Here is a 23913-nt window from a genome sequence, read left to right as displayed (position 1 = left end):
GAGCTGGGATAGGCCAAAGCCAAGAGTTTCATCCACATCTCCCATGTGGTTGCAGGGGCCCAAACCCTTGGGCCATGCTCCTCTGCTTTCCCAGGCCATTAGCAGGGAGCTAGATTTGAAGTGGAGCAACCAGTACATGAACCAGTGCCCATATGGGATGCTGGCGACACAGGCAGCAGCTTTACCAGCTGTGCCATAATACGAGTCTCTAGAAAGGAATTTTGAAAATACATAAAAACTATGAGAGAAAAACACCCCGGGAAGGAGCCCTGCCGTAAGCACAGCGGAGGCGGAGGCTCTGAGCTTGGCCTGGCTGTGCAGGTGCAGCCGGGGCTGGGGCACTGTGTGAGATGTCTTCTCCCGGGGCCTCCAGGTCAAGCTGTCTGTGTACTGGGACTACATGAAGGCCATTGGACTTTTCATCTCCTTTCTGAGCATCTTCCTCTTCTTGTGTAACCACGTCTCCTCCCTGGCTTCCAACTACTGGCTCAGTCTCTGGACGGATGACCCCAACGTCAACAGAACCCAAAGTCGCCTGAGCGTGTATGGGGCCCTGGGCATTTCACAAGGTGGGTGCCCCCATTGCCACCCCACCCCACCCAATTCTGGCCCCTGTAATCACGTCATTCTGTAGTTACCCTTGCAGTCCTCGTGGTTTTGTGGACACTAGACCCAGGGCAAGCCCAGATGAACCATACCTGTCATATCACACACACCCAGATCTTCATAGGATGGATGTTTCCAGGATGCTGTGTTTCCCATGGCCCTGGGAGCTAGAAGGGAGGGGAGCTCCAGTGAGCCCATTTTACAGATGAGGAACCTTGAGAACAGAGACTGCTGGGAGCAGTGCTGGCTGGAAAGACCTCCTTCCCCCTGTGGCACTGTTGGGGTGAAGAGGTATCTGAAGTCCCATCGTGGCCCTTGGCATCTTCCGTGCAGTGGAGACTCGTGTGTGTTCCTGGTTCCCAACTATGGACACTGTTGTCCCCTAGGGGACTTTTTTTATGATTTTATTTTTATTTATTTGAAAGGCACTTACAGATAGAGGAGGAGGGCAGATCTTGAGAGAGAGATTGATCTTCCATCCCCTGATTCACTCCCCAGATGGCCATACCAGGCAGGGCTAGGAGGCCAAAGCCAGGAGCCAGAAGCTTCTTCTGGGTCTCCCTCATGGGCGCAGGGCCAAGTACTTTGGTCATCTTCTTTTGCTTTCCCGAGCCACGAGCAGGGAGCTGGATCAGAAGTGTAGCAACCAGGTCTCAAACCAGCACCATGTGGGATGCCGATACTGCACCGGGGACATTTGATGACCCCTGTGATGCTTTGGGTTGTTGAGGCTTGCAGGGTGGGGTCTGTTGCTGATGATCTAGAGGCCAGAGGTGCTGCTCACCATCCCACGGTGCCCAGCACAGGCCTCGGAGCGGTCTTCTGGCCTCATCTGTCAACAGTGACAAGACTGAGGAGCCCTGCCCTACCCCTTCTGTGTGCTGGCCTGGGGCCCCCAGCATGCCATCATTGACAGAGTCTCTGCTTGGTGCCTGGCTCTTCCGTAAACACTTTCATATGCTTTGACTTCTGTGTCCCTGGCACGGAACGAGGCAGGTGTAGCCTGGGAGCCCCGGGCTGCTGTGCTGTGTGCTTTTATCCAGACATGTCCGTTCAGTGCCTGTGATGTATGCACGCAGTAGGAGCATACGCTTCCCACATTGGAGCACTTCCTGTGTACCAGGCACACTGCAAGGTCAGTGCTGCACATTTGACCATGCTCAGAGCTCAGTGTCACTGTCCTGGTTTTATAGATGAGGAAGCTGAGGTTCAGAGCGGTGAAATGACTTGTTGGAAGGTCCCACAGCTGCTAAGGGCAGAGACAGGTTGGGCAGTGTTGGCTCCGGGGCCTATTGTCTTGGCCTCTGCCTGTTGGATTTCTTTCTGATTAAGTGGGTGGAGGTGGGGCCCTCTCTGTCCCTGTGAGATTGGCACGAGGGGCACATGAGCGCCATGCAACGTGACGAGTGTTGAGAGGAGCCAGGAGGTGGCTTTGACGAAGCCATCCGAAGAGCAGATGGGAATTCTTGAGCCTGTCCTTCCCTAACCTCTCCTCCCCCGCCAGTAGGGAAAAGACTATGGCCTCCCAATTATAACTGAGGGAAGGGAAAGCAGAGACCCAGGAGGATGTGGTGCTCAGCTGAGGCCACACAGAGCAGCGTCTGATTAGAGCTGTGGTACCCGGTGTGGACGCTGCAGGCGCAGGTAGCTGTGTGAATTGCAGTTAGTGACCGTGAGATCAGATTTAAAATGGGGTACTGGGTTGGACTGGCCACGTGGCAGGTGCTCAGTGGCTGGCACGCAGGGCAGCACAGAGGCCGAGCAGTGCAGAGTTCCACGGGACTGTGCCAGTGTAGAGGAACGGGGCACACGGGACGAGCATGGCCCCGGGCAGGCTGCCTGGATTCCGGGCCGCGCTCTGCTGCCTGGCTTCTCCTCTGTGAAAGGGGTAGCGATAGAACTCTCTCTGAAGCATTGTGAAGGTGAGACTCACTCACATCCCAAACTGACAGCACCTCCCAGCTTAGTGCACAGTAAACGCTGAATAGTACCAGCCATTGTCATCTTCGTCGTGGTCACCACTGTTGTTAGAAGGTCAGGAGCTGGGCCTGCTTTGTCCGCGCTGACCGCAGCCTGCCTGCAGGAATCGCCGTGTTCGGCTACTCCATGGCCGTGTCCATCGGGGGCATCTTCGCCTCCCGCCGTCTGCACCTGGACCTGCTGCACAACGTCCTGCGCTCGCCCATGAGCTTCTTCGAGCGGACGCCCAGCGGGAACCTGGTGAACCGCTTCTCCAAGGAGCTGGACACGGTCGACTCCATGATCCCACAGGTCATCAAGATGTTCATGGGCTCCCTGTTCAGCGTCGTGGGCGCCTGCATCATCGTGCTGCTGGCCACGCCCATCGCCGCCATCGTCATCCCCCCGCTGGGCCTCGTCTACTTCTTTGTGCAGGTGAGAGGTGTGCTGCTGGAAGCGGGGGTGGGTCTCCGTCCCTGTGAACCCTCAGTGGATTCTTTCCAGCTTTTTTGTGTGTGTTGTTCTTCTAGCTGTAAATTTGAAAAGAGAATGCAACCTATAGCTATAAAGTCACTTGTATTATTTATTTATTTATTTTTACAGGCAGAGTGGACAGTGAGAGAGAGAGAGACAGAGAGAAAGGTCTTCCTTTTGCCATTGGTTTACCCTCCAATGGCCGCCGCGGCCAGTGCGCTGCGGCCGGCGCACCGCGCTGATCCGATGGCAGGAGCCAGGTGCTTCTCCTGGTCTCCCATGGGGTGCAGGGCCCAAGCACTTGGGCCATCCTCCACTGCACTCCCTGGCCACAGCAGAGAGCTGGCCTGGAAGAGGGGCAACCGGGACAGAATCCGGCTCCCCGACCTGGACTAGAACCCGGTGTGCCGGCGCCGCAAGGCGGAGGATTAGCCTATTGAGCCGCGGCGCCGGCTGTCACTTGTATTATTAAAAGTGTCTTTCAGTATAAAGTCCTTAACTCCCTAATGCCTCCTCAGGTAACAGAGACACAGAGAACAGTGGCTAAACAACATAGCGAGCGTTTTTCCTGCTAATGTGCGCCCTGGGAGGCAGCAGAGGGTGGCTGGAGTGCCTGGGGCCCTGTGTGTGAGGCCTGGATGGAGTGCTTGGTTCTGAGCTTTGGCCTGGTCCAGCCCTAGCGATTGCAGGCATTTGGGCAGTGAACCAGTGGATGGAGGATCCATCTCGCTGTCTTCCCAGCTCCCCACCATGATCACTGACTCTCACATAAGTAAAAATAAACTTCCTGGGAATTAGCGTAACCATTTGTGCCTGCTGGGGTTGGGAATTGTCAAGTTTGGCTCCCAGAGTTCTGGGGTCCCAGGGGCAAGCCCACCTCTGGCTTGAAGCCTGAGTGGCCATCCACAAGGCCGACCACACCGGCCTTGTAAAAGCCACGGGTGTAACATCCAGTGCCTGCTGTGGCCCATCTGGCCAGGGTGGGAGGCCAGGAGGTCTTGTTCCCTAACAACCCTCCAAGTCCTCCAGCTCTGCCATTAAGAAAGCAGTTGTGGGGCCAGTGTTGCCCTACAACACTGTCAAGACAACCACTTTGCATTTTGGGCTGCCTGGGCTTGATGCCCACTCTGGGAGGCAGCAGATGAAACCCTGAGCCATTGGATCCTTCTCCCTCACATGGAAGACCTGGATTGCATTCCTAGCTCTTGCTTTCAGCCTAGCCCTGGCCATTGTGGGCGTCTAGGGAGTGAAGCAGTGCCGGGCGGTTGAGACCAGCCCTGCACTGGTCAGCATCGTGGCGCAGCAGGTGAAGCCACTACTCACAACTCCGGCATCCACATCGGAGCACCTGCTTGAGTCCCGGCTGTCCTGCTTCCAGTCCAGTTTCCTGCTCCTGTACCAGGAAGCACTGAATGACGTGCCACACACGTAGGCAGCCTGTGTGCAGTTCCTGGCTTCTGGCTTCGGCCTGTCTCACCGCTGGCTGTTGCGACCATTTGGGGAGTGACCCAGTGGATCAATGATCTGTCTCCTTCTCTCTGTCAGTGTGCCTTTTGAATAACTGAATAAGTAAATGAAAATGCAGATAAATCTTTATTAAAAAAAAAAGTCACCTCCAAAATTTTGCCTTGGGGATGGAGTGCAAGTGGATTGTAGTCACGTCCAGACTCCTCGAGCACGGCCCCAGGAGGATGGGGGGAGAGGTCCTTCCCCTCCCCCCAGCTCTGTCTCCCTGTCCCCTCCATGCAGAGGTTCTACGTGGCCTCCTCACGGCAGCTGAAGCGCCTGGAGTCGGTGAGCCGCTCCCCAGTGTACTCGCACTTCAACGAGACCCTGCTGGGCGTCAGCGTCATCCGCGCCTTCGAGGAGCAGGAGCGCTTCATCCGCCAGAGCGACCTGAAGGTGGACGAGAACCAGAAGGCCTACTACCCCAGCATCGTGGCCAACAGGTGCGCCGGCCTGCGGCAGTGGGCCCATCCCTGCACCTCCACGCGTTCCTCCCACCTTCTTCCCGGGGGAGGGTGGGGACGGGAGTGTGGAGAGTACCAGCGTTCCCCTGGAGCCAGAAACCCTGCAGCTCTGTCCCTTAGCCAGTGTCCTGGTGATGCCACATCATCGGGGTTAGGTGCACTCTGTGCCTGTGTGCTCTCCCACGAGGCCTCACCTAGGGGTGCAAGGTGTGTCTGAAGCTGCATTGTATGAAACCACCACTTTGTGGCTCCAGAGCAAGGCGTATCCGTCCATACAGGGGGTGTGGACAGAACTTCGCTATTTGCTGAAGTCAGGCGTGTGGTTGAGCCCCGTTTGTCCGTCTGCACCCTGATAGATGTTTGGGGAACAGAGGTAGAGAATGCCCTGGAGGGGGCCAGTGCCCACCGGGAGCCCACCTGGTGCCATCTCACCCATCTGTGCAGCCGCAAGGGGGGACCACGCATCGCCGGGGGCCTTGGCTTCCTTACAGAACGCAAGGAGTCTGTCAGGGTCTGGCTCACACGAGGCTGTGTGACGTGCAGCGCCAGGGCCGTGCTGGGAAAGAGCGAGGACACCCTCTCCCTGGGGACAGGGGCGCCACCTAGTGCTCCTCACGCTCCCAATCCTTACAGAAGGCAGCTTCCAACAAGTGTCCGTACATTTCAGAAGGGAAAATAATGTGTTAACGTTTCTGAAATCTCTGGGGACATGAAGGAGGCATTTAAAATGGGGGTTTGGGGGCGGGCATTTGGCCTCGAGGTTAAGCAGCCCCTGAGATGCCCACATCCCATATAGGAGCACCGGGTTTAGGTCCCAGCCTCCGTCCCCAATTCCAGCTTCCTGCTAATGTACGTCCTGGGAGGCAGCAGGTAGTGGCCGTAGTCCTTGCGTCCCCACCACCACGCGAGAGACCTGGGTTGAACTCCCCGCTTCCGGCTGCTGCAGGCATTTAGGGAGTGAACCAGCAGATGGAAGAATCTCTCTGTTTCTCTCTCTTTCTCTGTCTCTCAAATTAAAAAGAAAAAGACAAAAACTGAAAACTTAAAAATGGGTGAGATGGTAGTTTGCTTCTCCCCCTCAATCTGTCTCTTGCCCAGGGTTCAGATCACCGATGCCTCTTATAGTTGATGACTTCTTAGTATGTAGGCATTTCCATGACATCTGTTTTTAAAGATGTCTATAAGGATAATACTTTAAAGGCTTAGCGAGAAAACTTGATCCTTAAAAAGGAAAGCTTTAGATTCTTGGAAGGCCGTTTCTAGGGAACTCGGCTTTCTTCCCCAAGCTGGCCAGATGGTTCAAGACAGACGCTGTGTCCCCTGGACCCTGTCCCTCTGCCCAGGCTGCACATTCCAGATGGAGCAGAGCCGAGAAGGCCTCTGTGTTGGTCACTTCAGTTAGCAGAGCTGGCGGCCATGTCCCTGGGAGACTGACTGCTTGCGTCTGTGTGCCCTCCCCCGTATCTCTGCAGGTGGCTGGCCGTGCGGCTGGAGTATGTGGGCAACTGCATCGTGCTGTTCGCCGCGCTGTTTGCCGTCATCTCCCGGCACAGCCTCAGCGCAGGCCTGGTAGGCCTCTCAGTGTCGTACTCACTGCAGGTAGGAGGGCTGCTATGGTCAGATTGTCAGTCTCCTGGTACACTTCCCAGGCTTTTGCTGGGATTCCTGTGGGAGTGGAGTGGGGAGGAAAGGGGCTGAGGGGGGTTTGAGGAGTGGGCCCGAGGCTGGTGACCTGCCTGACCTGGAGCGGAGTTTGACATGATGTCTCCCATCAGTCAGGGAGACTCTGTGCAGGCCGGAGAAGATGTTTCCATCTGTAAGGGTGGTGCTTTTAAAGCCACACGTTTCCCCCTAGGGCTCTGTTAGCTGCATCTGCCGAGTTGTGCTACATTGTGTTTACTTACCACCATCTAGCTCAAAATACTTTCTGATTTCCTTTTGGATTACTTGGGTGGCACACGGGTTATGTGGAAGATGTGGTACTTGGTTAGTGTGGCAACTCTGCCTGTGGGGTGGCTGGTTTCTGTGCGTCTCCTACCTGGAAAGTTCGTAATTCATAGTTAGTGAAGACAAGGCAGCACTGTCCACTCGAGTAGCTCCTCGCGACTTCCGCTCACAGGTCACCGCGTACTTGAACTGGCTGGTTCGGATGTCGTCCGAGATGGAGACCAACATTGTGGCCGTGGAGAGACTCAAGGAGTATTCAGAAACTGAGAAGGAGGTAAAGCAAGGGCCTCGGCCCAGCCTTTCGGCCTCGATCCGCCGTGGCTTTGCCCGAAAGAAACCTGAGCCGTGCCTTGTGTGTTCTCTGCGTCTGGGCAGCGGGGGTGTGTTGCTTGCCCCACCAGGTGGAAGTCCATCCTCCTGTGGTCTCCTGTCCCATTTAGATGGACAGGGGTTTTGTGTACCCCAGTGTCTCCCGCAGGGTGCAGTGCCCGCATCCAGGGTGATGGGGTGCTGGCAGGGCATAGGGACAGCCCACGTTCGTGGCAGAGCTAGGAGACATTTTCCCTTCCGATTCTGTGTCCTTCCTCATGTTGACACCCCAGAAACTCTGGATTCCGTGCTAGAGAAAGTCTTCCTCTAGCGGACCGCTGAGCAGCGGGCAGTCTCAGGCTCGCGCTTCGCCAGGCAGGCGCCGTCTGGATCACCTTCTCTTATTTGCTGCGTGCTTTTGTGGGGCTTTCTTTTATGGAACACGGTATGGGTTTTCCATCTGTGGTGCTAGATGAATTTTCCTCTGAGATAAGTTGAGAAATGAAGGGTGAATGAGTTAGCAGTATTAAGAGTGAGTACACAGACGTGGTGAGGCCTTGGCCAGAGTTTGGGAACTCCTGCAGTTACGTACCCCAAGTCCCCGATTTATAGATGGAGAAAAATGGACCCCGGGGCAGTGGCTGATCCAGGGTCACATGTGGCTCAGCAGAGCAGCTGGGACCAGGACCCAGGGCTCCAGACTTTGCCGCCTGAGGCCTCGCACACCCCCGCCGGCAGTCCTGGCAGTGATGCTGGTGATCTGGCAGTGCCTGGTGATGCGTGCATACCGTGCCCTCGTGGTCCGCCAGGCCCTGCCCTAGACATTTGACGTAGCCTTTCGTTCACTTTTCGTGCAGCCTTATGACTTAGATGCCATTACTGTCCCATTTGACAGGTTGAGGCAGTTGCCCAGGCCCGCAGGGCTCTGCACCTTGTGCCACCCATCCTAAAAAAGGCCCCTTTGTGGGTAAGACCAAGGCCTGCGCCCCAGGCTACAGGAGTCTGGTTCGCCTCTCTGTCTCGGAGAGCTTTGCTCACGATGGTGCGAGCACCCCCTGTAGGAACAAGCGTGCATTACACTAGGAGTTTTGCACCAAAAAGAAATTTATTTAGTTGTCAGATCTCTTTAGAAATCTTAAGATTTTTTAAAAAGTTTAATTTACTTTCATTTTATTTGAAAGGCAGAAAGAGAGCTCTTCGATCTGCTAGTCCACTCCTCAGTTACCTGAAAAAGCCCAGGGAATTCGGTCCAGATCCCCCAAGAGGCTGGCAGGGCCCCAAGCACTTGAGCCATCAGCTGCTGCCTCCCTGGGTGCGCACGAACAGGCAGCTGGGTTGGAAGCAGAGTGACCAGAACTCAAACCAGGCACTCCGACACCGGAGGCACACAGCCCAAGTGGCCACTCTAGTGCTGTGCCAGACGCCTGCCTCTGTAGTTAGTTTTTATAAAAGCTGAGTGCCATAGTGCACCCATTAAAAGTGCGAGTTCCATTAAATTCAGCTTTGAAAAGTATTTTACTTGATTTTAACTTATTTTTACATTTCTATAGTAAGACTGTATTTGAAGAGTACAAGAGAAAATAAAGATCACTGTAGTCATTATGAATATACAAATCTACATTTTTTATAGCTGAAAAGTCCCACCTACTTCTCTCTAAATCCCTCTAATTACCCTCCTGCAGTGTTTTCTTAGTCCATATTATAAATTACCAATAAATTATAAATAAATTGTAAAATGGAGATATGCTACAGGCAGAACCACAGAAGCTTCTGGAGGGGAGGCTGCCCATCCGTCGGGTGCTGTGTGCTGAGTCCTGGGAGGCGACAGTGACCGTGAACGCGCCTGTCCTCGCAGAGGGTAGTGGGCAGTCAGTGCTCTGAAGGGAGGTGAAGCAGGGGACAAGAGAGGGGGACTCGGGGCTAGCAGGGCCACGGGCACTGCCCTGAGGTGTGCAGCAAGGGAGCGAGCAGGCTGTTTAGGGAAGAGCATTCCAGAAAGAGGGAGGTGCACGTGCAAGCATGCTTGGGAAACAGCCCTGAGGCCTTACGGCCCCCGAGGGGGTCAGAGGGACCAGAGGGACTCGGTGGGCCAGACTTCAGATTGCTTACCCTCCCATCCTGCCTGATCCCAGGCTCCCTGGCAAATCCAGGAGACAGCTCCACCCAGCACCTGGCCCCAGGTGGGCCGAGTGGAATTCCGGAACTACGGCCTGCGGTACCGGGAGGACCTGGACCTGGTTCTCAAGCACATCAATGTCACCATCGACGGTGGCGAGAAGGTAGGTGCACGTCGCGTCCCTGCCCGCTCACCCTGTGCGTAGGCCACAGATCCACGGGCGAAGCCAGCTGTGTCATCTCCCCACACAGGCACGGCCCCATCCCCTGGGCTCAGCGCACGGCGAGCACTTGTGGAAGAGTTGTCTGACAGGGCTGCGAGCTAGGGCATTTTGTGTAAAAATCCCACTTCCTGCTTGGCTGAACTATCAGAACTGCAGGCAGCACCGGGCCCTGCTCTCTGCCTGGCTCGGTGTGAGCGCAGTGGGTGCCTCCCAGTTTCTCTCCGCTCGGTTCGTGAGCTTGCTCCCCCAGGCCTCTGAGTTTGTGGCCTGGAGCCCAGCGTGGCTGAGGGTGCGTGAAGTCATCAGGATGCTGGAACTTTCCCCTGGTTCCCAGCTATTCCTGGAAGATGTCCTTGCCCTGAGATCCTACGAATTTCCTCAGAAGTCATGCTAAGGCCATTTGCATCTCCAAACAGAAGGATTTGTTCAAGTGTGCCTGCCCCAGGGCTCTGAGTGTTCCGTTCCCACAAGATAATCTCTCCAGCTTGCACTTGCGCCCTTGTGACAGCTGTCAGGCTGGGGCCCGCCTCTCAGGAGCCCAGCGGAGGGGAGAGGAGACTGTGATTGGAGGTCAGGAATGTCCGTCGTCGGCTCTGTCCCAGATGCCTCAATCCCTCGAGGCGGGGCTAAGTGGAGACAGCTCAGGGTGGGAAAGTCACCAGCAGAGAAAGGGTGGGGAAAGACCCGATGGCTGAAAGTCGTTGCTAATTTACAAGAGAGTTCCCTGGGAAATCCCAGCAAGCCGACCTTTGACCTGAACCCAAAACAGCCCCTGAAGGGGTCCTTGGGAAGCTGCGGAGGGAGCAGGCAGTGGTGGGGGGAGTCAGGTTGACCAGATGACTGGACCGCTGTGGGGCAAAGGCGTTGTCGGGCAGGGGCGACCCCAGGGAGCAGCATTCCTTCCTGGCCTGCAGGTTGGCATCGTGGGGCGGACAGGAGCGGGCAAGTCCTCCCTGACACTGGGCTTGTTCCGGATCAACGAGTCAGCAGAAGGCGAGATCATCATCGATGGCGTGAACATCGCCAAGATCGGCCTGCACAACCTGCGCTTCAAGATCACCATCATCCCCCAGGTGGGCTCCTGCCGCGGCCCTTGGCCCCCTGTTCCCACCAGGACGGCACGGCCTCTCCTCCCGTGCAGTCTCCTTGGGGCCACGTACACCCAGCTGGGGGTTCACTGGGGACCGGCCCCTCCCCCGCCACACGGGAGCATCACGAAGTCGTCTTTCTCCCCTGCCTGTCAGAGTCAGGATGAGAAAATCTGACCGCTCTCCTAGGCAGGGCAACAAGTAAGAATGTTCTAGACTCATCCCCGCGGGTGGTGAGCGCTTCCTAGGTCTCCTTCGGGTGGAACTGCCCGAACTGGGATTCTCGGTCCGAGGCGGGGAGAGGGCAGGAGCCCACCACTTTCACAGCTGGCATCACCCTCGGGGGGTCCCTAGTACATCTGCGTGGCGAAGGCTCTGGGGAGCTCTGTCGAAAAGGAATCTCTGCTGTTCGGCTAAACCCGGGGTTTCTGGCGTTTCCCGCCCCACTAGGAGGGTCTCTGGAAAGAGTGGTTTTTGAGGGGCCCTGAGCCCCATCTGGCACGGTTCCATTCCCCCCAGGCCAGCTGTGAGGTTCTCATGCGTCCACCCCTCTCCCTGGACAGGACCCCGTGTTGTTCTCCGGTTCCCTGCGCATGAACCTGGACCCATTCAGCCACTACTCAGACGAGGAAGTGTGGACGTCCCTGGAGCTGGCTCACCTGAAGGAGTTCGTGTCCGCCCTCCCCGACAAGCTGAACCACGAGTGTGCGGAAGGCGGGGAGAACCTGAGGTAGGCGGGAAAGCGGGTCTCGGTCAAGGCTCCTTATACCCTGAGGTATAACCCGGATGGCCAGCACGTTGCCTTTCTTACGCCAGCTGCAGCCAGCTAAGAGCAGCTGACAGTTACTACACTTACTGAGGGCTTCGATCCCAGTGAGCAGATAGCATGGCGGGAGTCCTCCAAGTCCACCCCCACCCCCAGCCCGGACCCTTCCTTAAGGAGTCCCAGCAACCGCCCAGCGACTGGCAGAGGTGGGGAACGCCCAGCTGCGGAGTCACCCGGCCTGACCCTGCCAGGTGACTGCAGACAGGAGTCGAGATCCGGTACGTCTGCAGCAGGCTGGTTTTTCAGTCACTTGGTCTCCATGGCCTGTGGATGACGTTGTAAATGCCCACACGGCTCCAGGCAGAAGAGCGGTTCCCCAGCACTGCACGGCAATGATGCGTGGCACAGCCAGGAACCTCTGTGGTCCTACTTGGTGTCAGTGCCTGGTCAAGTTGCCCATTGCTGTGGTGTCCTGCCTGCGTGGTAGTCGAGAGCAGCAGCAGTTGGTGGGTCGTTGACCTGCCGGGGTGATCACCCAGGTGGCCCTGCTGCCCCCGCTGGGTCACTCGGGTGTCTGGGGGTCACCTGGCTGCTGGCTGACTGCCTTGACCTCAGCTGAGGCCATGAGGGTGCGCTCAGGTCCCTGGTCCAAGAGCAGATGGCCCAGGCGTGGTGTCCCAGGGAGCGTTTCCTCTTCAGGCTGCTGCTGGCCTTAGCTGTCCTGGTCAGCATCCCCTCGCCAAGTCCCGTGGCTGAGTCCAGAGTCAGCTGTGCAGGCCCTCCCCTGGGACAGGGCCGTTTTTGTGTCCCACACTACTCCCTGTGCCGCCCTGGACAAGTCTTTTGAATAGCACCTGAGCCCTGTGTTGAGTGATTCTTATCCTGCTTCTAAATCAACAGGAGGGGTGTTGTGATTGATTAGTGATGTCTGCTGTGGGCACAGACGTGGGCAATGGACGTGCTTTGCTATTTGAAGGGTCACTGAACGTTTCCTGTCCCTTAGCTCAGGCCTGCGTTCAGGGCCAGGGTTGGTTTGATACTTTATCTCCTGGCTGTTTCCTCCTGCTTAAGTGTCGGGCAGCGCCAGCTTGTGTGCCTGGCGCGGGCTCTGCTGAGGAAGACGAAGATCCTGGTGCTGGACGAGGCCACAGCGGCCGTGGACCTGGAGACGGACGACCTCATTCAGTCCACCATCCGGACGCAGTTTGACGACTGCACCGTGCTCACCATTGCCCACCGGCTCAACACCATCATGGACTACACCAGGTGAGGCCCCCACCCCCCGTGGCCTGGGGCTTGCCCAAGTCGCTGACTCACCACTGTCCATATGCCCAGTGACAGCCCGGCTACGAGGCCCGTCTGTCCCTGGGGCAGTAGCAGGTATTCCTGGCATCCTACTGTCACCCAGCACACCTGCATGGAGGGCCCACCGCGCTGGGCCTCCACAGGGGTGCCTGCCTCAGGGACTGAGTACCTTAGTCAGGGGCCACAGACAATGGCAGAGCAGCTGACAGCTGAGACCCCTGAGGGTGTCGGCACCAGAGGCCCCTAGGGGCTCACTAAAAGTGTTTGTTTTCTATTAAATATCAGAAGGAAAACAATTCATGATGTCCAGGCTGGATTCCGTTTGATTCCATAGAGTTTGTAAGATTATCTACAGAAAAAGCAGCCCACATGGGCGTCACATGGCCCTGGTGCTTTGAGCTGAGTGGGGGTGGTCAGGGAAGGCCCCTCCAAGGAGGCAATGTTTGAGCTGAGCCCCAGCAGTGGGAAGGAGTTGGCTGTGGAAAGATCTAGAACAGGGGCCAGAGTGTCAGCTCAGTGGCCATGTGCCGACTTGTGGCTACTCTACTCTGATGGGTTGTGTGGAGCAGCCGTGGGCATCACGTAAAGGAGGGGGTGTGGCTATGCTGATAAAGCTTCACTCATAAAAACAGGCACTGATGGCTGCTTCCTAAGCTTTGAGGTAAGGAAAGAACATTCTAGGACCCAGAGTAAGGGCCTGAAATGGGGGTGCATGTACTGGCCAGGAGGAGCCTGGAGGTTGGGGCTGAGAGGGCTGTGGCAGGGGACAGGGCCAAGAATCTGGACCATGGAGGGCCGAGTAACCACAGATGGAAGTGTGGGCGTGTTCCAGGGGCTCCATGAAGCAGTGGATGGGTGGGGAGTTTGTAAACGACCCCTGTGCACCTAATACATGCCAGGCACCATGATGTCATGTCCCAGCGCAACCGAGAGGTGGAATGTGTGGGGTCTCACAGCAAACTGTGGCCACAGGCCAGATCCGGCCCTGTGTTTTTCTAAATAGTTGTGTTTTTTGTTTTTTTTTTTGTTTTTTTTTTTTTTTTGAAGATTTATTTATTTTGGAAGTCAAGAGTTACAGAGAGATAGAGATCTTCCATTCTCTGGATGGTCACAACGGCCAGCACTGGGCCAGGCCAAAGCCAGGAGCTTCTTCAGGGTCCTCCATGTGGGTGCAGGGGCCCAAGGACCTGGGTCATTTTCCACTGCTGTCCCATAGCAGAGAGCTGTATCAGAAGTGAAGCAGCCGGGACTAGAACCGGTGCCCATATGGGATGCCGGTTTCGAAGGTGGCAGCTTTACCCGCTATGCCACGATGCCGACCCCATGAGTAAAGTTTTATTGGCACACAGGCACACCTGCTCGATGTCTTCGTGTCTCCAGCTGTTTCCACCGTGTAACTGCAGCACGGAGGAGCGCCAGCCGCAGAGGCTGAAGTCCTGACTCCGGCGGCTCCTCTGTGGAGGAGGCTGCTGTGCCTGTCATAGACTGCCGTAGGAGCATTGTGTTACCTTCTGGGTCTGGAAATACTGAATATGAACACTTGATGGCATTTTGTCACCATTACTACTCCTTTAATTTTTAAAGCAATATCACATATATATTTGAGAAGCACAGTGATGGGGCTGGGGGCTGGGATTGCAAGCAAACACATCTCCTGTCTGCTGGTTCACTCCCTAAATGGCCACAAAGGCCAGGCCGAAGCCAGGAGCTGGAACTCCGTCCAGGTCTCTCAGGTGGGTGGCAGGGGCCCCAGCGCTTGGGCCGTCTCCACTGCTTTCCCAGGTGCCTTAGTAGGAAGCTGGATCAGAAGCAGAGCAGTCAGCTCGCAAACGAGCACTCATATGGGATGGCAGCGTCACAGGCAGGGGCTTAACCTGCTGAGCCACACTGCCGGCCCCTGCACGACTGATGTGAGGGTGCAGGTTGAGGAAGCCTCCTGGGAACGGGAGGTCCACGAGAAGTGGGGACCAAGGACGGGCAGGTAGACGAGGGCTACTACAGCAGTGCCGGCAGAAGATGCCCGGGCCTGAGCGAAAGCCCGGACTCACCCACGTGCTGTTCCCTACCGCCTCACTTGTGCTTCCCCCCACCCCCGCAGGGTGATCGTCCTGGACAAAGGCGAAGTCCGGGAGTGCGGCTCGCCCTCCGAGCTGCTGCAGCAGAGGGGCCTCTTCTACAGCATGGCCAAGGACGCCGGCTTGGTGTGAGCCCCAGAGCTCAGCAATGCAGGGCCCGCGAGCAGCGTCCCGGGCCAGACCTGCACCGAAACCAAACACACACACACAAACCAAACCAGAAAACCAAAACACACCCAGAGAGCAGCAGCCACCCTGCAGCCCTGTGCCTGAAGTCGGCCTTGTGGAAACAGGAGAGATGAGACACAGATGCCGCCGTCCCCAAACACACACCTGCTTCCGGTCTCCCTCGAGACAGGCGCCTTCACCACCCCCGGGGAACGAGAGCCTGGCTCCCGGCACAAGCAGGTGTGTAACAGATGCTAGTGACCAAATCCAGCCGCCCGCCTGAGATCTCTCCAGTCCAAAGTCTGGGGTTGTCGAGGCTTTGAGAAGCCCTTGGCCCCCTGCCCACTCTCCCCACTGCCTCCAGCATCCTTGCCTGGTTCCTCGAGGAAGGCCTCATGTCATTGGGGCTGCAGTTTTGAGGTTGAAGAGTACAGTGAACGTTGTTGTCACCATTGTCACCATTATCCCAAGGACCCAGATAATGCTCTCACCAGCCGTTGGGCCTTCCAGGAGCTGGGGTGCTGGGATGCGGCCTCCACCGAGACTTGCCGCAGTGGCCACAGGCAGCCTCCTGCCCCCACGCACCGATGAGCGGAGGGTCCGGACCCAAAGCCCCAGGGTCGGGGTCTCGTCTCTGAGCGCCGACCTCCCCACTCACTGGCCCTGCTGCCGCCCCGGCTCTCCTTCCTGCTGCCCCTCACCCGTTGCCAGGGTGGCTTTGCTCCTGCTGGGGCCAGCAGGGGTGGAAGGGCTGGTCTGGTTATGACGCATCCAAAGGACAGAGTGCCAGGCACCTCCCGGTGTGACCAGTCGGTACCCGAAGCCTCCCCAAGTCGCCTCCTGGTTTCCGGTCCTCGAGTCTCGCCCTTGGTATCTGCTGGGCTGTCCAGGGCGGTGGTGCCGAGAACCCAGTGTTGGCTGCTCCTCTGCCCGGACAAGATTCTGCTCATGAGTATCAGTTTCCTTTTTTTTTTTTTTTTTAACTGAAAAAAGTACTGCCCCCCGGAGAAAATCCGTCGGAAGCGTTTAATTCCTTGGGAAGAAGCGTTGGACCGAGGACCAGCCTTCCCAGGGAGTCGCCGAAGCCGGCCTGCACTTGACCGTGGGGCTTGTGTTCCCAGAGGACGGACCCGGAGCCCCTCTCAGCCTGTCCCGCGGGGGTCTCTGTTGTAAGCAAAGCCAGACCCCGGCCACGGAGTGCGCTCGCTGCTGCCCCCGGGTCGTACTTGCTACGAATTACGTTGCTGACTTCAAGCCAGAGAAAGCATCTTTCTTCTCTTAGGTGAAATATATATTTATTTTTTTGTAAGTTATACCATTCTCTCATGTTGAAGAAACCAAGTTTTTCTTGGGAATCTTTTTGTAATGACTTACACTGGAAACGTGAATATTTGCAAATAATTTGCAGTAAAAAAAAAATTTATTTCTTTCTAGACAAGCATTCCATTTTCTCTGGGGCATCAGCGGGCATGGCAGCTTCTCCGGCCGAGTCAGGACGTGGCAGATCGGTCGTCTCCAGGGGGCGCCGCTGTCGGGGTTTAGCCGGCAGGCGGGGGGTAGGGCCTGAGCCCCACTCAGGTGTGAGTCTGTGCTTGTCACTTGTTGGTCGTGTGACCCTGGGCAGGTCCCTGGGTACTGCTTTGTGAGCTGTCAGGTCTTCCCCATGAAGAAGTTCCGGAGCTGAGCAGCAGTGCCCGGGGTGTGTGTGGTGTGGGCCAGCGTCACCCGTAAACCTGGCGTGAGGGTAGGTGGGCCAGGCTGTGTAACCAGTGAGCCCCAAGTTGTCAGGAGGCAGAGTGTTTTTTGCCAGTCCAAGTCTTGGAGAGGATCGGGTGCCATCCCAGAGCAGCTGCCTTCTGTGTGGTGGTTGAGAGATCCATCCAGAAGCTTCTGGGCTCAGCACCTGTCTCCAGGGCTGGCCGCCCAGTCCCCACAGCGGGGGATGGGAGCATGTGGACGATCGCGCCCACCCATCAGCGTCGCCTCCACTCACAGCCCATTGGCAGAATCAGTCACATGGCTCCAGCCAAACCAGAGGAAGCTGGGACGTGGGGGCGTGCCTCTGGGAGAGAAGTGCTTCTTCCTGTCCTGATGTGGTTTCTGAGGTTTGAAAGCTGGGGTAGTGAGATGTGGTGTCTGGCTTCCAGCTTTGAACTGGGGGAGCCTGGGTAGTGGTAGTAGCCTGGGTCCACACCTCTTTGCCGTATCCTGAGATGGAACGTGCCAGCAGTGCCAGATGGCTCACGAGCATGACTAGCCTCGGAGACGCTGGATCGTGAGGGTGCACAGTGGGAGGGCCTCGTGTGGTCGGGACCGGCAGGGTGAGGAGGGGTTGGATCTGCTGGCGCGGGGCCTTGGTGTCGGTTGGGAGTGTGCAGCTCAGAGCCTGACCCTGAGCACCGAGGTCCCAGGTCAGGTCCCAGCCACGTCTCCCACGGTGCAGCCCCATGTGGGGTGGGCAGCTTGCTGTTCTGGAGAAATCGGTGACGTTCATTGAATTTTTTTCATTTTCTTTTTATTTGCAAGGCAGAGCGACAGAGATCCTCCATTTGCTGGCTCGCTCCCCAAATGCCCACAGCAGCCAGGGCCAGGCCAGGCCAGTGAGAGAAACCCAGCTGCCTGAGCCGTCACCCTGCTGCCTCCCAGGGGCATTAGCGGGGAGCTGGGAGTGGAAGCAGCACCTGGACTTGCTAGGGAGGCAGGCGTCTTCACTGGCTGTGGTACAGCAGCAGGACAAAGGGGAGGCAGGAGCAGTGGTGTGCACCTGCTACGCACCCCACCCTGGCTTCGGTGTTTGCAAAAGTCCTCCTGGGAGGGGCCCTGGCCAGGACAGAGGCAGGACTGGGGCTGACAGGGTCAGTGATGAGCTGCCGGTCCGGTCTCTCTCCCTCCTGCTTCCAGGCCCCCTAGGCAGGCCATTCACTTAACTTTCTCCCAACACCGGACTCTGCCACTTGTCCTCCTCTTGCTGCCATGCTGGTCCCAGTCCAAAGCCTTCCTCGGTGGTCTCCGGGCTGCTGTCCTTTGCCACCTTCCCCCACCTCCCCTGGTCTGTTTTCGATCCCATGAGTGCTTGCGTCCGCTGGTGTGGCCACCGTGCTCTGTCCCCACCTCCCCAGGTCTGTTTTTGATCCCATCAGCGCCTGCGTCCGCTGGTGTGGCCACCCTGCCCCGGCCCCACCTCCCCGCGGCAGCCTGTCTTTGATGCTCTGCACAGCCTGGCTTCCTGTGGCCCCCATGCTCAGTGCCTCCCTCCTGTTGTCTCACCCCGGAGGGTGGGCAGCCTTGCTGGTTCCCCCTCGAGCCCCCGAACGGGGGACTTCTGTCTTCCTGGTTGAATTCCTACCTGTGGGGCACGGGCAGCTGTGTGCACAGACTAGGTTCTTCTGCCAGGGACCTGAGCCACACTGGCTCTGGCATCCCCTCGTGGGTACCACTGGTCACCGCCTTCCCAGGCCGGGAGGACGAACGCTGCCGGGAGAAGGGCCCCGCCCCCCGTGTGCTCTGAGGACGCCATCGGCTGTGGTGGTGTCACTCGCTCGTCCCTCTGCACACAGCATTCACGGAGCCCATGTGCCCTGTGCTGTGCTCGCTGCTGGGGAGCGGCCATGGACCCAGTCAGGAAGGCAGGCAAGCCGGCCCTGTTGCCGAGGGGTCCTCGTGTGGACATCAGGTTGCCAGCGAGCTGTCGGCACTGCAGACAGAACACCCAGGTGCGGAGACCCCATCCTGTGCCGTTTCATCTGTCCACAGGTTCTAGGAAGGGGCCACGCTGCGTTGCTTCTCCCCTGGCTGGGAGAGCTGTGTCTGCAGCGAGGCGGTGGGCGCGGGCCAGGTGGACCCTGCCGGGACACGTGTGGAGCAAGGCAGCCGTGCAGTGGCCTTGCTGGCTCTCGCCGGCGTCCCACCCTCCTGGCAGGTCTCCAGACACCCCCATGGCTCACCCTCTGCTCCCTGGCCAGGCTGGTCTGTGGCAAAGGCTTTGGTGACCCCAGAGCAGCCCCTGCCTGTGGTCACTCCACAGGGGACACCACGTGGCCCAGCTCCAGGCAGGCAGAAAGAGTGCTGTCCCTGGCACCGCCCCTTCCTGTAAAGCACAGCGATGACTGGGGACTGGGGCGGGGCTTTCCCAGCCCCTGCTCTGCCTCCTGCTGGCTGGTAGTGGTTGCCGCGGCAGCACTCTCCACCTGTCTCCTCATCGGAGTGCGGAGCTGCTAACGGGCAGTAAGAGCCGCTCTGGGGCTCTGGAGGAGGCCTAGGGGAGTGTGCTGCCGGGAGTGTTCCATGCACACGGGGGCTGTGAGGCCCCTCAGCCCGACAGCAGGCTGGGCCACTGCAGAGTCCTAGCGGCCTGGCAGGGGTGGAGCAGGTGTGGGTTCCTGGCCACGCCTGGCTCCAGCACAGCCACTGCCTAATAATCAGTGGCTCCTGGGTGGCAGCAGGTGGTTTAGACTGGGGAGTTTGAACTGGGTGGCTCGCCCCTCCCCCAGCCAAGGGGCCTGATGGCAGATGTCTTGGTCACTACTCCCATGGGACCAAGGTGTGTGGGCGGAGCTCAACGCCCAGGAGTCCCACGTGTCGTCTCTGCTGCTCACCGGCTCTTTGCCACGCGGTGTCACCAGGCCACCCAGATCAGACCAGTGCAGTCACCTGGCCTCACTCGCTGCTCTGCACACCTCTCTACCAGTGACCTTGGGCTTGGCCACTGTGGATGTAGCTCTTTCTCCATTCCTGAAGCTGTGAGTTTGTTTTTAAAGCTTTATTTATTTGAAAGGCAGAATTAGAGGGGGCCAGACAGATCTTCCATCCGCTGGTCCACTTCCCAAGTGGCTGCAACAACCACATCTCCCACATGAATGGCAGGGGCCCAAGGACTTGGCCCATCTTTGGCTGCTTTCCCAGATGCGTTAATGGAGCTGGATCAGAAGTGGAACAGCCAGGACTCGAACTGGTGCTCATGTGGGATGCTGGCATTGCAGGTGGTGGCTTAACCTGCTACACCACAGTGCTGGCTCCCTGAAGCTGGTTTTGAGTCCAGTCTTGGAATTCTGGCCCCTGTCAGAACCAGGTCTGAGCTGGGCCTTGTTGTCCTTGGTTCAGTCAAGTGCTTGGCCTTCACCTGGTGGACTTTGACGGTGAGCAGTGTCTGGTGCAGAAGCACTGGGCGCTCCCAGCGCAGCCAGGGCTCCCTTGGCAGCTGGAGTTGGGTCTTTTGCCACCGTGTGTATCAAGTGTGCCAGGTCCCAGGCACATTCTCCCGACAGGGCCCAGGAGTCCTGGCTCCTCGCATTTCCTCTGGGAACTGAACTTGCTGGGGCCTGGAGAGCCCTTGTTGGGGGCCGTGGAGGCACCTGGCTGTGTCTCCATCTTGGGAGCACCCCGATGGGGGCAGAGGGACAGTGGTTCCTGGCTGTGACTGCACCCTGGCATCACAGAGGGCAGCCATGAAAACACAGCAGCAGGACGGAGCAGTGGTTGGGGCCGGAGAGGGGTGGCTATGGCCAGGAGATGGTGGCAGGAGGGACCCGGTGGGGAGGGGACCGCTCGGTATCATCTGGGGTGATAGGACGGCATAATACTAAATGCACCAGCAGACACGATGCATGTGCGCGAGATCAGTGGGTCATCTCCACGCCAGCGTCGTGGCTGTCACGTCATTCTGGAATTGTGGGAGCCGGCACCACTGGGTGCACAGGGCCCATGGAGCTCTTGTTTCTTAAAGCTGCTGTGAGGCTACAGTACGCTCCAGAGAGGGGTGATTAGTAAAAAGCACATACGGCCTGGCCCCAACGATTCTGGGTTCATTCACCAGGATAGGGCCTGGGCTCAGTGCTGAGGCCTCAGGTGAGTCCAGGCAGCCCGGTCCATGTGCTATGGACAGGGCTGGGTCCTCAGGATCGGACGCTCTGGTTACCAGCCACTCTCTGCCTCCTTCCTTGCAGGGAGGGGACGAGACTGGACATCATGGGGACAGACAGCAACGCCAGGGACGCTGCAGGCTCTGCAGCCTGGGGGTGGGGGCAGGTGCAGGGCTCCACTCACACCAGGCCCGACTCCTGGGCCAGCCTGTAAAACAGGCCCTTCTGGGCCAGCAGCTGGGCCGGGCTGCCGCTCTCTGCTACCTGCCCCTGGTCCAGGACCAGCACTCTGTGGGAAGAGGGAGAAGGGGACGGGAGAGCCCAGCACAGCCTCCAGCTTTGCACCCACAAAACCTTTCTGTACAGCCGCACCGGCAGCCTGCAGCCCCACCCTAGCCTGGGCACCAGCCTTGGCATCTCTGTGAGGGGTGTTCGTGGAACATGCGTATTTTGAAAACCGCGTCCAGGGGTGTGTCCTCTGCAGTGGCCCCTTGGGAATCTGTCCCATGGCTTCCTAGCCCTGCTCCCTGCTCCCAGTCCCAACGCCTGCTGCCACTGGGGCACCTGTGGGCCGGCGGGAGGGGCTGCTTACCTGGCGCAGTCCATCACGGACTGCAGGCGGTGGGCGATGAGCAGCACCGTGCACTGGGCAAACCAGCTCCCCAGGGCCTCCTGCATCTGCAGCTCGGTGCCAGGGTCCACAGCGGCCGTGGCCTCATCCAGGATGAGGATCTGGGTTTTCCGGAGAAGCGCACGAGCCAGACACAGGAGCTGCTTCTGGCCCAGGCTGGGAACCAGTGGGACAGTCAGGCTGTGTCTGCTTCCTCGGGCGTGCCTGCCCCAGGGCCTCTGGGACAGCCACAGAAGTGGGGTGCCTGTCTCCACGCCTGTGGTCCCCACCTGCCATCTCGGAGCACGCTGACAGGGGGCGGGGGGTGGCAGGCACGGCAAGCCAGTCCTTGCTGCCTCAGTTTCCCCACCTGTGAAATGGCTGTTTTCTGTTTCCATTCATGGCTGTTTCCTGCCTATAGCCTTTGCCACGTGCAGGATGCATTCTAAGCACCTGTGCACACATGGGTTCGCATCTGATAGTGACCTCAAAGGGTGCAGTGTTCTGTCTTTCTGACGGGGAAACAGCTGAAGTGGCTTGTTCAAGGTCAAGGTGAGTGAGAGGCAGAGCCAGAATCTGTGTTCCTAACGGGTCCTTCTTCCCCCAGCCATGAAGACAGAGTCCTATAATCATACGTGCTCGTCACACAGCAGCCACTTGGCATGCAACAGCTTCTTGGATTGCAGACAGGCAAGCTGGGGTTCAAGGTCACATGAGACCCCCACACCCCTGATGGGCTCTGGCCCTGGGGACCCAGCGTGGTCAGGCTGCCTCCTGCCATGCTCGGCTTCCTCTCCACAGAAGTCATTCGGCACAGCAGCTGCTCTTCCCCAAGTCAGAACCCACCAAGGCCCGGCCGCAGGTCCCCCCATACCTCAGGTCATCACCCTGGTCGGCACACTCGTAGTGCAGCTGGCCAGGCAGGCTGGCCACCAGTGTGCTGAGCTGCACCGTGGCCAGGGCTGCCCAGATGGCTTCGTCCGTGTGCTCCTGCAGCAGGTCAAGGTTCATCCGCAGGGAGCCAGGGAACAGGGTGGGGTCCTGGCCGGGGTAGGAGGGGCGGCAGTGGTAAGAACAGGTGCAGGCCCTGCCTCCCACCTCTGCTGCCCCTGCTCCATGTGCTCACCTGGGGGATGATGGTGATCCTGGACCGCAGCTTGTACAGCCCGACATGGGCGATGGGGACCCCGTCGATCCAGATCCCGCCCTCCGCCGCCTCCTGGAGCCGCAGCAGGGCCCCGGCCAGGGAGGACTTCCCAGCCCCTGTCCTGCCCACGATGCCCACCTGCAGGGGATGGCAGGGCGAGGCTTGCTCCCACCAGGCCTGGCCAGAGGAAAGCAGCCCAGAGGGTCTGTGGGCATCCATTGGGAGATGTTTTCTCCTGTACCCGAGTCTCCCCTCACCTGTCATCCTGGGAGCACCCACCCTGCCACCTGTCCATCACACCTTGCTCCTGTGTGTTTCCCCTGTTGCCCTTATCCTAGCATCTCTGTCCCGTGTACCCATTTATCCCCTACAGCTTCGCCGTCACCACCCTTCTCCACCCTCCTAACTACACCCCTCCACCTCCCTCATCTTCCTTCCACCCAGTCCCCACCCTGCATGGCCCTCATCCCCTCCCCTCCTCACGTTTCCTTTCCTTCCTCCCATCACCACCTTAGCCCTCTCTCATCCTCCCTGGCCATCCGTCCCTCTTCCACCTGCCCACCCTCAACACCTGCCCCTCTCCCTCCCATCATCCGTCTGCCCATCCCTTCTTCAGACTGTCTAACAGAGAATGAAATACGTGGGTCGCCCACTGGGTGCCAGGTAGCACTTTTCTGGGGTGAGAGGTGCAGAAATTCCAGGGTCCTTCCTCCGAGGTGTGCACTATCTGCTCTTAAAATGGTGCAATGGTGTATTAAGTAAACTTCATACAGCGGCACGAACGTGCTCTGACCTTACGTACTTATGGAGAGAACAATGTAGCTGCCATTCGATGGAGAGAGCCCAGTCCAGTGTAGGGAGAGAGTCTGAAAGCCGGGGGCCTGGCCTCTGGGAAGCTGCTCACCTTCTCTCCTGCATGGATCTCGAAGGACACGCCGTGCACAGCCAGCGGGAGCTCAGGCCGGTGCCGAAGCCCAAAGCCCCGAAACTCGATCTGCCCTCCTCGGGGCCAGGGGGGCCTGGCAGCACAGGTGGGCAGCCTCCAGGGGGCCTGGAGCAGGAGGGGACGGGGTAGGGGTGTCAGAGGAGCCTGCCACACCTCGCAGTCTGCTTCCTCTTCTGTATTAGGGGCATATTTACTGCTATTGTACAGGGCCGTTACAGGAATTCCATCAGAGGCATGGAACAGCAATGCTAGGAACTACATGACATAAAGTGATGCTAGGCCGGCGCCGTGGCTCACTAGGCTAATCCTCCGCCTGCGACGCCGGCACACCGGGTTCTAGTCCCAA

The 23913-nt window shown here is 58.2% G+C and overlaps 2 protein-coding genes across 3 annotated transcripts in view; one reads left to right on the top strand and one right to left on the bottom strand.

Moving 5' to 3' along the window:
* The window catches only part of ABCC1 (ATP binding cassette subfamily C member 1 (ABCC1 blood group)), a 132437-nt gene extending 116049 nt beyond the window's left edge, over positions 1 to 16388 (top strand). Inside the window, exons 22-31 of the mRNA XM_062179593.1 lie at positions 374 to 569; positions 2690 to 3000; positions 4789 to 4988; positions 6482 to 6608; positions 7129 to 7230; positions 9398 to 9544; positions 10519 to 10677; positions 11256 to 11422; positions 12530 to 12724; positions 14862 to 16388. Of these exons, the coding sequence (XP_062035577.1) occupies positions 374 to 569; positions 2690 to 3000; positions 4789 to 4988; positions 6482 to 6608; positions 7129 to 7230; positions 9398 to 9544; positions 10519 to 10677; positions 11256 to 11422; positions 12530 to 12724; positions 14862 to 14970 (1713 nt within the window). The 3' untranslated portion in view covers positions 14971 to 16388. The remainder of the gene's footprint in view (positions 1 to 373; positions 570 to 2689; positions 3001 to 4788; positions 4989 to 6481; positions 6609 to 7128; positions 7231 to 9397; positions 9545 to 10518; positions 10678 to 11255; positions 11423 to 12529; positions 12725 to 14861) is intronic.
* A 3362-nt stretch (positions 16389 to 19750) lies between these two features.
* Positions 19751 to 23913, bottom strand: part of ABCC6 (ATP binding cassette subfamily C member 6) — a 51173-nt gene continuing 47010 nt past the window's right edge. For both annotated transcript variants that reach the window (XM_062179975.1, XM_062179976.1), the window contains 5 exons: positions 23526 to 23672; positions 22601 to 22759; positions 22349 to 22515; positions 21457 to 21651; positions 19751 to 21153 (listed from right to left, as the gene is read on the bottom strand). In XM_062179975.1, the coding sequence (XP_062035959.1) occupies positions 21045 to 21153; positions 21457 to 21651; positions 22349 to 22515; positions 22601 to 22759; positions 23526 to 23672 (777 nt within the window). In that variant the 3' untranslated portion in view covers positions 19751 to 21044. The remainder of the gene's footprint in view (positions 21154 to 21456; positions 21652 to 22348; positions 22516 to 22600; positions 22760 to 23525; positions 23673 to 23913) is intronic.

Source organism: Lepus europaeus, chromosome 21, assembly GCF_033115175.1.
Source record: "Lepus europaeus isolate LE1 chromosome 21, mLepTim1.pri, whole genome shotgun sequence".
In the NCBI taxonomy this organism is placed as follows: Eukaryota; Metazoa; Chordata; class Mammalia; order Lagomorpha; family Leporidae; genus Lepus; species Lepus europaeus.
The sequence above is the reverse complement of the archived record's forward strand: the minus strand, read 5'-3'. Positions and strand labels throughout refer to the sequence as shown.